Raw genomic sequence first — 14,493 nt, 5'->3', positions numbered from 1 at the left:
TAATCTTTTGTTACTACCCCATGCTTTTTTTGGTTGGGGCGACATTATACAACAAAACTATCGTTGGGTTTAGGTAACAAAACCTCTAACTTTGGCGTAGGGAAAAAATAACGAGGTTGGGCTCAAAACAAGTACATCAACTTAGGTTTAGGCGACAAAACCACTTAGTTAGGTCAAAGAGACCTTGAGCCAAAAACTGAACCTACTCGCTCAGCGTAAGCAAATATAAATGTTAGTTGCTGACACACCTTACAAAATGACCAAAGGAAACTGCAAGACATGTCAGGCAAACTTAGAAATGTTCTTACTTTGCACAAAATAATTGCACATGCAAAATTGCCTTTGGATCCATGATATGCGCACCATGCTCAGGTTCACACACAAGGATTCCGAGTTTCACTAGTTTAGCCCAGAGAAGGAAACTCCTGCTAAGAACATTTCAGATAACTTCAATTACCTTTTCTCTGAGGAAAGTCTCCTACATTTTAAACCCCAAAACACCTTTCAAATCCTAATTATAATTTTCAATTCTGCCAACCATCTAGCGACCCCTCAGATTTTTCTTGTTAACTCCTGGATGTCCAAACCAAAGGTAAACCAATGGTCTACTCTTAAATTACACCTTATGCTGCAACATGATGATGTTTCTTCATTGGAACAAAGAGGCCTTGACCAAACCATGAATAACAGCCCCAGTACACTAAGTATGTGGTCACGGCTCACCACATACGTTTGGTCATACAGAAAACATGGATGAAGCTTTGCTTTTAAATTGTTTAACCTTAGCTACATGTTCTTTATTATCAACTACATTAACTTAAATTTCAATCGTAATTCTCCATTAAACGTACTAAAATGAGTTATTAAAAGGCTTCAGAGCGATGTGAGATATATAAACACAGTGTAAGCGGTGGTGTGATGGCATATGGACGTCCACGCCAGTCTACGTGTAACACCAGCAGCCTGCTCCCAGATAATACATGCAGATCTACTTTAATACAAAGAATTCTTGTATTATTCCTCCTATTATGTAAAAGGATGAGATTATCGATACACAGATTAATGAACATCCCCCGCTCTGCCCTGTCCCTCCAACCCGCCCGTCTGCACACAACACTTCAATTATCCAGATAAAAATAGAAAACCCCACAATGACTTGCAGTTTAGTTGTTAGATTTTAGTCTTTATTGTACTATTTTTTTTCTTGACAATTTGCTATCGGACATGTGAAAACTTGGACCAACAAAACATCATTATTATTATCTTTTTTAATTACAGCATATCGCCAGACTGCGGTAACAGTGAGAAGATGTGTTTTTAAAAAATCAAACAAGAAAGAATAGATAGAATTCAAACCAAACAGGGAAAAAAAACCATTTTGACTTTAATATTTGGTGGTGGTTTTTTTTCTTTCTTTTTTTTAATTCATGTACACAATTTAACAGTCTAAAAACATTGAACACACAGAGCTGAAGACATTGCAGTGTTGGTTGGGAAGTGGCAGTCCTCAGGGCAGTTTATATACTGTAGCAACATGGTCCTGCTGTACTGTCAAATATCTACTGGGGCAGATGGGGAGAGGGGGGCAAAGAGGGGTTTGAAGGGGGACTACAAACCAAAATGGCCGTCAATACAAAACTAACAGTCTTCTTTTTTTCTTTTTTTTTGTACTTTAAATCCACCAATCAGGAGTCGGTAGAGACAGAGAGCAGAGTTAAGTAGCTTGAAGAGTTGGAAAATAGGGCAGCGGGGGAAATGGGTGGGGGGTGTCTCGATTTTCATTTTTTACATTGCTGCTTTTTTCTTTTCTCTCGTAGACAATATAAAATCTCACAGACAAGCAAAAGAAAGAATAAAAACACTGGATGTACATTGTTTGTATGTATGTATGTTTGCGTGTATCGGACGGAGGGGATGACTGGATGGATGGATGGAGGGATAAAGAGAAGGGCTTGAATTATTGCTTTCTGAGTAATTATTATTTTCACTTGTCATCTACATGAATTGCATCTTTCTCATTCTCTCAATCTCTCTCTTTCTCACCATGGTGTTCTGTTAACACGTGATTACTCCGTTTTTTAAGGGGAGGAAGGAGGAGGGCTGAAGGGAGAGACAAGGAGGAGGGGAAGATAGGAGGAGTTGAGGGGTCGGGGGTGGGGGTTGGGGGCTCAGAGCTCCTTGCTCAGCGAATCCCGGGCAGTTCTAATCCTCTTTGTGTGGCCTCACACGTTTCCCGCCTTTTGGTCTGGTAAATGATAACAGAAGAAATTGAAAAATGAATTAAAAAATAGGTATCGAAAAAAGGATAATAATAAGAAACAGTCATATAAAAAGGGTTATATGTGGTACGTGCGTTTAGTGATTTAGTACAAATGTTGGTCTCTCTAGTGTTGGGTTAGTTAGTTATTTTTTGTTAAGGGTGTACACAAAGCAAACAACAACAACAACAAACAGTTTCATGAGAAAAACATTTGCAAAAATATAATGGAGGATCATCATCATCATCATCGCATGATAACCATCAGGAAGACATATAGTCTGTCTGTCTCTCAGTTCCCTCACAGACTATTGACCCTAAGGATAAGGTTTTCCCCTGAAATCAAATAACCTGATCATCCTCTGATCTGTCTATATTCATGTCTTTCTGTTTGCTCCCCCCCCCAGAGAGAGGCGGCAGAGAGAGAGAGAAGGCTAGTTAATCTGGCTTGTTGAAGAGGCTCCATGACACTTTGATTTTGCGCACTAATCCGTTGATGGACTCAACTCTATTGATGTCTGTTAAACCAGCTTTTAGCTTCCACAGCAGACAGAGAGCTAACTATCTAAGCTACAGCTAGTTAGAGCTATCCTCCAGCTGCCTAACAGCTGGAGGATAGAGGAGGGAGGCCAAAACACAAAGCTTGAGGGTCCGCTATGAACCTTTTGGTGGTTTTAACTTATTATTCTTATTGTAGGCTACAATAGGTCACACGAATGTTTTTCCACTGTTTATCAACTTCATGTAAGGGATCTTTATTATCAATAATAAGTTATTTCTGTCTTCCTCAGAATGTCCATTGAAATGTCCAAAAAATCTAATTACGCTACTCAGTCAAGTAGGAATCTTTCAGCTCCCATTTTTTTTTGTTAGATGGTTACTGCACTAGCTTAAAGGCATGGATGCTGAGCATAGTATGTACTAAAACATAAACATTATCACCAACTTGTGCTATGTAACGTTATGCCACATAAGGTTGTCCTGGAAAAGCCATCAAGGGTGGTTGTTGTTTATTTAACAAAGTTACATTGTTACATTACGTCGTAATGTTACATTATGTTACATTGTAATTTAAAATTGTAAAGTTAAGGTGTTACATTATTATTTTTAATAAAACCATGATTTTTTTCCCAATCTTAACCAAGTAGTTCTGTTGCCTAACTAATTGTTGGCGTGGCAACAGAAATGCCCAGTACTGTAAGCGTGACACGAGACTGATATGAAACGTTGACATTGAACGTTTTCCGGGGATTGCAGAAATATAAAATGTGTTGTAGTACTCAGGATTTTATTTCAAGACTTTTACAGACTACAACTACCTTTGCATTGTCTGATATATTCTTTTAACATCATTACTGTGATTGCTAATAGAAAAATAGGGCAAATTCCCTCACCATAAATTCACCTCTGCAATGTCTTTTGATTATTATATCAAGACATTTCTCATGCAACACTTGCATGTACATAACCCTGATGTATCACATGGTTTGCAAAAAACATGCAAGGCCAAAATCTTTCCTGGCAACTCAGCTGTAATAGCATGCTCAGTTTGAACATTTGTAGTACAATTGTCATCAGATAGCTAGTTTATCGTTTGCAAAACATTTCCTAAGACAATTATCATTTTGGTGTCTGCAGCCTTGGCTCATTCAGCATTAGCATGGAAGACGACAAGAAAGAAAGAAAACTGTCTCAGTCCAATTCAAATGTCTTATAGTAACTGAAATGGGTGAGCAGCAGTTCACAGTCAACTGTTTCTGTAAGGACTTTCAGTGTTGGCTGGAAGACTTTGATTATGTACTGAGGGAAATTAAATATACAGAAATCTATGTCATCATTTCTTATTGATAAAACATTCCCATCCAACATGTGGCATGGGCCAAAAAGCAATAGTTTCTGACGTGGGCGAAAGTAGAATATGTTAATATGCATATGTAAAGAAAGTAGTTTTAGATGACAAACTTTTACTTGAAATGATTGAAAACCTCCAATATAAATAACATGGTGCTTGATAATACAATTGTGCCTGAAAAATCAAACAAAAATGACTGCTTTACGTCACCCAAAGTCAGTTTTTTAAGAAAATGTTACCTAAATTGATAGGACCACTACTGCTTTTGTTGCAATAACACAGTATTATTTTCCCTCAAACGACGAACTCTACAATCATGCAACCATCTTGAGTAGCCTGATGACGCTTGGAAATTGTAAAAGGGAAGATCTTTCCAAAGCTAGCACCCCACATATATACAAAAATATATATCTTCAAACAACCCGATCTCATGGGAAGCCATATAAATAGCCGGTCATTTACTGATCCTTCCGCCTATCATTAGAATGCATTTTTGTTTTTTTCTTCTGCCCATTATACGTTACGAGTTTACCGTTGTGAAGCAGCTTTCCGCCTGTCACTAAATGCTACCTTGTTACAGTGAAAAGGTTGCACAGTTATGCTTAGGCAACAAAACAATATTAATAAGGAAACTAAGTAACTAATGTAACTTAAAACTGATCTAGTATCAGTCTCCTGGTTGAAAGTCCTATGTTTGTTTGAGCCATCCACCATGAGCGGTCTCTTGAGAGTGCAGTTACACAGATTTATTTATATTGCAGTCAGTACAGACTACATGTCTATTTCAAGCAAAATGACTTACAAACTGTCATGTCATATACACATAATTTGGTGGGAGTAGGCTGCTCATTTAGTAATGGACATTTGATAGTGCATCTGATGTGCTTTTCAGCTTGTATTCAAGTCAATTTATATAGCCCACTATCACAGCTCAATTATATCATTTAGAGCCAATGGCTAGGTCTTCAATGGAGTTAAATTTTGGCAAAAGAGTTTGAGCTTCAAAGAGGCTTCTAGTAAATTGCGCAGCAGCGGCAGCAGGAGCCGCGGTGCTCTCCACTAACATCTGCTGGGCTGTATGAGACCAAAGCGAGGTGGGTTGCTGGACATAGAGCCTCACACTGAACTTGAATGGAGAGGGAGGCTGGGACTGATAAATAATGGAGGAGGGAACAGAGAACCTTCTGGTTCACAGGCACTACACCTCCTCCTGTTCGATGTCCAGCAGCTTCGAGCTCCCAGGTGGGAATATGTAAAAAGGTACAACGAGAGGTGAAGCTTTGCTCGGAAAGTGCTTCGAAAAAAATTACAAGATAGCTTAAAATGTCATAAGATGTAAAAAATTGCATTTCCATCCTTGAATTCCCTCACATCAATGCTGAATCCAATTCATGACTAAAGGTCATGGCTGCACCAAATAAAAGCGGAAAATCAAACACGTTACTGCTCTAAAATGACATATTTGATGGAGGCTATAGTCAGTTTGCCCTGTGACAGAGTGTGCCATGTAGCAGTAAAATCGATTTGTACAAAAGTTCATGAACAGTCAACCATAGCTGCCCTGGGAATCTGCACTCACCATCTGAGTCCTTGTAATCGTTAAATAGTTCAGGTTGTTTGGCTCTTCATGAACTTGACTTGATAATGAAATTAGCAGTCACTACAGTAGAAGGGATGCTTCTCTTTCTTTCCAACTCTCTTTCTCTCGTCTATCGAACACACACTGGATATTTACAGGTGAACAAACACTTATTTAACAACTACATTTCTTTAAAACGAATTCAGGAAGAACTGCTGCATTATGTTGTACTGTGCAATCACCCAGGTGGAGTTGACATGCCTATGTGATTCTTTACATACAGTGGCTTTACTTATGTGTGGGTAAAATATATAAATTCATCCTTTTGGGAAATACACTTTTTCAGTTTTAATCTCATGTATGTAAAGTGTGCCGCTGGAGTCAGGATGTGGTTAGCCTAGTTAGCACAAAGACGAGACGCAGGAGGAATCAGCTAGCCTCGCTTTGTCTACCTTTAAAAAATACACCTACCAACATCTCTAATGCTCACAAAGTCATGTTTCCACCAAGAATTTCCATGTAATCTTAGTCCTGGGACTACTTTTCAAAGAACAGGCTATTGTTGTTTGAGTGTCCATAACGGGCTTATGAGTTGCGAATATTAGGCAAACAACTTCTCGTCGCAGGGGTAAACACACTCTGCAGCCTGAAGCTCAGTGTGCCTGCCTGTTTATTTTTAAGAACACGTGGAAAAAGTAATAAACCTTAGGTTTTGTGTCACTGCGACGTTTAGTGCTGCATAATATTTACTGATGCATGTCTAATGTCTGTCTCCATAGTAAATCATCTTTATGAGTGTTTGATAGTTATTTATTTGTGCTTTAGAACGTAACTGACAAGAAAATTTCAAAATATATATATATATTTTCTAATTTACTGCACCACCTTGCTGTCTTTTTCTCTGTCGGTTTTTTAAATGATTTGCGAAGCCGACAGAAAAAGCCAGATTTTACTTTAAATGTTATCAATATCATCATTTATTTGTGGCTAAAAAGCACTGAGTTCCAAGTTCATGGGGAAGACTTTAGCAATTGTACAGGTGCTTTAGTGTGGGAAAGAGATGTTGGTAGGTGTAGTTTTTTCACTTTGGACACAGCCAAACAAAACAAAAAAAATGTGTACCAACCTGTGCTACTATGTGTGACATTCCACTTGGCACATTTAAGTATTAACATTAACAGTGTATTTCCACATACATCGAGTTAACCTGTGCATAAATGTGTGTTTGTGTTATTATGTGTTATTATGTTTTTAGTTTCCAATGTCGGCGTCGTAACACCCGTTTAGACCGTTGTCGACACACAGCTCCCTCTCTAATTGGTCAGCTGCGGCTGACATCACGTTCTGAACAATGGCCACCGCTGCGTCTCGAAGATCCCTCTTCCTCATCTCCTCCTCATCTTCCTCCTCTCCCTCCCTCTCTGCCTGGTCACATGACTCTGCACCATCGTGACAACCTCCGTTTTGTGGAGACTCCGCCTCCCTTCCCTCCCCCTCCCCCTCCTCTTCCCTGCTAACGGCTAGTGCTAGCTTAGGTTCTTGACAGCTGGTGTTAGTTTGTTTACTGCTACCGTTTGTTAGTGCTGCCTCTTGTTGTTTTTGTTGTTGTTGTCTGTTAGTATCTCCTTCTTTGCTGCTTCTGCTGTTTTGTGTCTCATCAGAGTCCCGGTCGGCGTGCTCTAACTCACCGCTGTTCACGGCTGTGGCATTGATGATCTTGGCGTTGCTCTCCTCTTTCGCTCCTCCTCCCTCTTTGCTCTTCTTCACGGGGCTGCCCCCCGTCGTCTTCTCCTCCTCCTGGTGATTGTGTTCGGCGTTCTCCTCCCCCGTGCCGTTGGAGCAGCCGTTCTCCCCATTGGTCACCGGAGCTTCAGCTGGCGTCTTCTCCACCTCCTTCGCCTCCTCCCCTCCGGTCTCCGCTGCCGGCGTCTTCTCCTCCTTTGCTGCGTCTTTGTCATTGGTCTCCGCTGCCGCCGTGTCAACTTCACCATCAGCAGCTCCTTCCTCCACTGCCTCTTCCGCCTCTCCTCCCTCCGCGGCCTCCTCCTCCTCCTCCTTGGCGCCCTCACCCATGTCCACACTGGTGGACTTGCCCTTTCGAAGGATGAAGTTCTTCAGGGAAACTGCACGGCCAAAATGTGAGCGCTTGGCCTTGGCTGACTTGCCGTCTTTGCCTTCCTCTGCTGCTCCATCCTCACCTGCAGGGAAAAAGAGAGCTCAGGGTTAAAGCTTCCTTGTATTGATTACCTCTGAAAAATCTGCCGGAGGATCGATCACAAAGGATTTAAACCAATGAATTAATAGGTGACTTCATGAAGGATACCGGTAATAAATTTAAGGCAGCCTTAATGAATTGTTGGCCACTAGGGGGAGAAATACATCTAGATATACTGACACATACAACCACCATCATATCACTGAAATATTACATTTATTGTTAACAACTGATACAAGTCCAATATTTACTTTTAGCTCATTTTGGTTCTCAATATAGCAACTCTGCTGGCTCTTTAGCTGCTAAAGGCTCAAATTTCGTCACCTGCCAAACTGGATTAAAAAATATATTCTATGTCATAGAACTAAAGGAGGGAGTCAGATTTGAAAAAATACCATTTGGATTTGCAACAACTCTGTAATTGTATTTACTTTGAAGCTACGCCGTTGCACAGTAAGCACCTCATTTGCCCATTTTTCGCCTCACATTCTTTACGGGAAGATGAGCTGTGCTCGTCACAAAGAGGAATTTAGGTTGAAAGTGAATGAGCTTAAACTAATCTCCTCCAAAAGTTGGATGTTCTCCATTGAAAATCAGTTAAGAAATGAGCCCAGGGTTTTGTATTTTGAACCATTTTCTTTATGCAGCCAGAGAGCAGAGAGGCAGCTAAATTTAGTCTTTACTGTTGACTGAAGCCACAGTGTGACTAGAATTTCACATCAGATGTTGAATATTTTATTTGGGACAATGTTCAATTACATTACCTCCCCGAGAGTTAGCAAGTCACTAACTCCTGTCTGTGCTCCCTGGACAGGGACAGACACAAAGTGAGTATGAACACAGTGTAAGAGTTTGGATGTTTGAATGGTGTTAGTGTTGAACCCTATGTCGGCCTTCTCTAAAGGGTCACAAGATAAATCTGGAATCTCTGAAGTTTTCTTCTGATCTGTGGATTTATTTGAGAAATATTTGATAATTTAACCTTTTAGAGCCTCAAACTGTTGTTTTAATGAAATCTGAGAAGTTCGGAGTGGAAATATGTCCTTGGTGAAACTGTGTTTTAGTTCAGAGTCACAATTTATTTCATCTAACCTGTGGCGGCAGCTGTAGTTGCATCCTCCTCTCCACTGGGGGCGCACTCTGTGTTGGCGCGCTTGGACTTCGGGATGACGCGCTTCTTGAAGGAGGTCCAGATTTCGTTGGCGTGTTGCGTCACTGTCACACCTCCAGCCGTTGCTGCCTTCTCCTCCTCCCCTCCCTCAGCCTTTTCCTCTCCTCCATCCGTCTTGGCCTCCTCTGCTCCTCCCTCTGCCTTAGCCTCCTCTCCTCCCTCAGCTCCTTCCACCTCCTCTGGCTTTGTGTTGTCAGCCGAGTCTTTGTCTGAACCCTTGGCCTTACCACTGATGCCGACCATGGATGGGTCCCTCTTCATGCCCTGGAAGGTCCAGGAGCGTTTCAGCTTCCACCTCTTTTGCCCCGACTCCTTGGAGTCCAGCGTGGAGGAGTCTCCGCCTCCTTCTCCTCCTTCAGCTCCATCCTCTTTAACATCCTCCACTCCTCCTCCTCCGCTCTTCTTGTGCGCCTTCTGAGCCATGAGCTTCTTGAAGGAGTGCCAGCGTTTCATGTGCTTGGTGGCTGCCGAGGAGGACGATGCTTTCTGTTCTCCCTCTGCGCCTCCCTCTGCACCTCCCTCTGCTCCTCCTGCTGCTCCACCCTCCTCTATGGTGGAGTCTGCAGTGGTGTTAAGTGCTTCAGGATCTTCCAGCCGGTCCAGGGACTTGGATCGAACCTTTACTTGTTTCTGGGGTTCTGCGGCGGCGCCGTCCTTCTTCTCGGTGCTGCGGTGGGAGAAGATCCTCGCCACCGGCTTCCTAATTAAATCTCGAACTGTGGATTTAGCCTCTGCCGGTTTGCCCTTCTCTGCTTTCTTTTCCTCCTCCTTCTCTCCATTTTCTGGAGCTTTCTCTATCGCTGCATCTCCTTCTGCATCTCCCTCTGCTCCACCCTCAGCTGCTGCACCCTCCTCAGCTCCTTTCTCTCCCTCTTTCTCCCCTCCTTCAGTGGCATTCTCCTCTCCTCCTCCAGTGGCTGTGTTCGGCTCCTTCTTCTTCCTTCCACTCATCACCTTCCCCAGGCCGCTCTTGTTGAGGAAGGAGTCCAAGAACGAGGTCTTGGTCTCAGTAGAGGAGGCGTTTTCCGAACTCTGAGGAGGAGCTGCCTCCTCGCTCGCTGCTGCTTGTCCCTCCTCGGCTCCTGTCGACGCCGCTGTGTCGTTATTCACTGTCTCTTTGTTATCAACAACCTCGCTGTTGACAGCAGTGCCGTCTTTGTCAACAACTTCACTGTTGATAGGCTCTGACTTAGCGTTGGCGTCTTTAGCCTGCTGCTCGGCCTCCGCCGGCTTGCTCTCCGGGGTTTTCCCGTCTTCCTGGACCACCGGCGCCGCGCTGGCCTCCGTCGCCGCCATTTCGGAAAGGGAAAACAACCAAAAACAAAATAAAAAGTGTGTTCTTTCCTTCCTTCCCTGGCCTTCTGCCCTCCTCTTCCTCTCTCTTTCTGGTTTTTCGTTCCTCCCGCTGTGGTGACGCTCAGGTCATGGAGAGCAGGGTGGAGAACAGTGACGAGGGAGAAAGATACTCAGCATCCTACTAGTCCTCCAAACTCCTGCAGAGAAAAGAGGGATGAGAAGAGGGGCAGAGAGAGGAAGAGGCGCAGATGGTTAATAGCCTGAATCAACACCATAGACACTCAATTAGTCTAGTCTAGACTGTGCATTGAATTGGGAATGAAGTGTAACAAAATAGAGAATCTCAGAGGGAAATGAAATGCAATTATGATGTTTCATAATCAGTCACACTTCCAAAATTCACACCCTATGTTATCTGCTGTGGGACACACAGACTCCTACTTATACTTTTTAAATGACATGGCTCAAGAGGTTTTTGGAGATGCAAAATGTGCACCAGACAGCAGCAACAAAAAGGCCTTGGTTCCTAAAAGCCTCATTAATTATTCTGATTAGAGTTTGCTGCTTAACTTTCATCAGCTGCTGTTTCAAAACCACAGATGGACGGCCCTGAGCTGGTAATTGTCCAGATATTTAACATCGTTTCCTGTTTGATGTTCTCACCCAGCTCAGACACGTTATTTAAGCCAATTCATGGTTTGAATATTCATTCAAGGGATTTGGTATCGCACAGCCATAAAGTTGACTTATAGAAGTTAAAAACAGAATGGTCAAACTTGAGAGTTTTTCTCACTAGTATAGGTCAAGCTCTAAAAAATATTGTATCCCGGATTTCAAATAAAGACTAGCTCCTTTGGTTAGATTTTCCTTCCTTAGTATACATCCACAAAACAAACACATTTTTCAAGGGTTCATCACGTCATCAGACTTGATTTCCTAGACCTGACAAAGATCCTCCAAAGTAGCGGAAGACATTATAGTCCCAAAGGTTTGGTTCCTATAAGACGTAAATCTAAAAACATTATTTTTCTTAAAAGACTGACAGGACAAAATTGTGCACTTGTAGGGACTATTTTCCACCAGTGGATTAATCCATATTTGGTGCTCTAGTGAGTATTTGTGGCAGGAGGACGATGTTTGTGGGATTGAGTCAAAATAAACTACAGCGTGTGTGTAGAACATGTCACTTGATAAACATGTCACCCAGTACAACAGTGTGTCTCATTGATTAGTTTTTTTAATGGAGCTCTATGGCAAAGAGCAAGAAGATATATCAGCCTGTGATACACACACACAATATTTGTTAATTGGACCAATGCATTGCTGTTTTTTTGTCTTTTCATGGGATTTGTTGACAATAAAAAAATATACCAGACTTCTCCTTTAAATGCGGCTGCTTGGTTGTAACACCTTTGGAGAATTTAATGAATGAATCAGCAGATCAATGAATTTGTGAGTCACAGTGTGAAACTGTCTAGAGTGAATCCAGAGTGAACACAGTCACACACTCTCAGAGGAGAAGGTGAGTGAGTGAGTCAGACTGCAGGAGGCAGAGAGATGCAGACAGAGAGGCACTCTGGTGGAGAAACAAGCACACAGGGGAGAGTGAGGGAGGAAAACAAAGACAGACAGAGAGAGAGAAGGAAAGAGGTGTAAACACATTCATCACATGCTCTAGATAATCTCACTATGTTGTTGCCACAACTGACTGAATGACTGACCATGTGGATGGTTCACTGGATGACCAGCTGCCACATTGGCTGGCTTGCTACATTGGCTGCCTGTGAGATTTACTGGTTGATTCATTGACTGGCTGGCTGGTTAGTTTACTCTGTATAAAACTAGAATTACCGCCTGACAGTCATATCCCTCCCCTAACCTGTAAAGGTGCAGTTTACATCAATGTCTGTCCCAAATATATTATAACTTACTCAAACCAACCTTCATGGATCATATTTAATTGTTTCACTGGTACCTGAAACAGCAACAACCACCACACCAGCGCATTCTTAGTCTGGTCGAAGCTGACTAAGCCAACTAGTTGCTGGTTAGGCGCACGTTTTATTAACTTTATGGCGAGCAGACTTTTTGGAGCAAGTGATTCCTCTCTCTTGCTGTATCAACATGTTTCACAAGTTTACTTCCAGTTTTTAATGCACCTTGTGTCATTCAAGGGGGCAGCAAGTAAACATGACCTGAGGAGTTTGCCAACTATGTATGCCAACACTGTTGAATAAGTGGTCAGTGGCTTCCGCCTCCTGGCTTAATGCTGCAGTCTCTTGTTTACTACTCTGAGCTGTTAGCCTGTTAGCTCAGACGTACACAACTCATTACTATGTCTGCTAGTCGCCTTAAGTCAGAAATGGACACCTCAACCTCTGCACACAGAAACGGCTGCACACTCTAACTATCGGGCAGTATTAGAATCAAAGTGATATTCAGCCGGTGCAAAAAAAAAGCTAAAGACCACACCAAGAGCAGCATTTACTTTCAGCTATCTACAAATGTCAGTTCTTTTTTTGGTTGAATCCAATTAACTACCTTCTGGACTCAACTGAGGCCTCATAGACTTTAGTGCTGGGACCCGTCTAAGGTGCTTTCTGTCTGCACTTTAAGTCTCAAGGGAATAAAGTGAGCAAGTGCTTCAAACTTCAGTTGTCTTCATGAATCTGAAGGCAAGTTCTTAACCCATCCAAGTCAACTCTTTGGAAGAATTTGAAGAAGGTCTAACAAATACATTCTCACTCCAAACTTGTCAAATATTGCTGCTTGGTCAGTGGCCCTATGCTTTGAACTATAAAGCTCTGGGTACCACTCTAGTGTCAGGGACGGGGTGTTAATATACGCTTGTTAAATATTTTCAAAATAAACTTCCATCGTAGGTCTTAGTTAGTTTTAAGATTCTTACGCACCAGAACTACTTGGTTTGGGTTAAAATTACTATGTTTATTACATAAAATAAGTAGCCTAACTCCGTTAGTGATGTTAGTAAAGTACGAAAGATATGCAACAAAATAGGGTCGAAAAAGTTAACTTATAACTTAGAATTAGTTGACTTGGTTTTAGACACAAACAGCGGTCTCCTGGGTGAAAGTCCTGGGTTTGTCAGAACCATACTATTAAACCCCCCATAACTAGAGGCATTTCCACAAGAAATGAGAGCTGCTACGTTTATTCCATTATTAAAGCAAGGATATAAAGTAGATAACAATAGCAACAAACAAATGCCATTTTAATGTATTTTTTCTAGAAAAATAGAAAAGACTTGTTGCTAGTCATTTACATTCTTCCTGGGAACGCACCAGATAAGGCACGGGTTTGCTCCAACCGAACGACATCCTAAACCCTCTCCAAGGTCAGAATTTGGTGGGCTCGACAATATCTGTGACTTTCAGGAACACAATCCATGATGAGCCAGATGTGTGGAGACTAGAGAGTAGGTTGGGTTTAAAGTTCTCTTTCAAGCTACCTTTTTTCTCTTTCTTTAAAAAATGTTATCGCAAAAACTTGTCCAACAGTGTGCCGTTACCCCCATAACTGAATAATTATTAAGTCTCATTTCACTTTTTACCACACCTGTGAGTGTGGCTGTTACATACTCTTTGGCCTGACATTTTGGTCAGATGACATGTTGTATGACGTTATTACGAAACACATGTCCAGCCTTTAAATCCAAGATTCTACCGAAGGGGTAAGACCAGACGTTTGGATCCAGCCAAAGCTTGTTTCACAAGAATCAATGGTAGTCTGCATTCGTAGAAAATGCTAGCTCAGAAAATACAGGAAGCCACTGATTATCTCAACCATGAATTCACTGGTTTCGAGTCATTAAAAAGCATTTAAGGATTAACTGAACTGCAATACACTGAGGAATAAAAATCCCATAAATTGCAGCTTTAAACAGAAGTTAGAATATTAATACATATGAGTTTCTACTGGATTCTAACCAGCTGTTTGGGGCACGTTCAGCGACACGAGACGAAGCTCCACTGCGGCCGTCTCTGTTTAGGTTTCTCTTTATTTTGGGTTGATTATATTTGTTCTTGGTGGGTGATTACGCTGCTGCAGCAGCTGAGGAGCATTAGCGTGTTGGTGGATGTGAGGCTGAAGCCCCGAGGTGTTG

General features: G+C 42.0%; 1 protein-coding gene across 1 annotated transcript in view; it reads right to left on the bottom strand.

Annotated features, from left to right (window-relative positions):
- Positions 1 to 2,155: 2,155 nt before the first annotated feature.
- si:ch211-137a8.4 (uncharacterized) overlaps positions 2,156 to 14,493 on the bottom strand; it is a 31,848-nt gene continuing 19,510 nt past the window's right edge. The window contains exons 2-4 of the mRNA XM_054600762.1: positions 8,996 to 10,567; positions 7,377 to 7,886; positions 2,156 to 2,245 (exon numbers count right to left, since the gene is read on the bottom strand). Of these exons, the coding sequence (XP_054456737.1) occupies positions 2,223 to 2,245; positions 7,377 to 7,886; positions 8,996 to 10,370 (1,908 nt within the window). The 5' untranslated portion in view covers positions 10,371 to 10,567 and the 3' untranslated portion in view covers positions 2,156 to 2,222. The remainder of the gene's footprint in view (positions 2,246 to 7,376; positions 7,887 to 8,995; positions 10,568 to 14,493) is intronic.

This window comes from Anoplopoma fimbria, chromosome 1, assembly GCF_027596085.1.
Source record: "Anoplopoma fimbria isolate UVic2021 breed Golden Eagle Sablefish chromosome 1, Afim_UVic_2022, whole genome shotgun sequence".
Lineage (NCBI taxonomy): Eukaryota > Metazoa > Chordata > Actinopteri > Perciformes > Anoplopomatidae > Anoplopoma > Anoplopoma fimbria.
The sequence above is the reverse complement of the archived record's forward strand: the minus strand, read 5'-3'. Positions and strand labels throughout refer to the sequence as shown.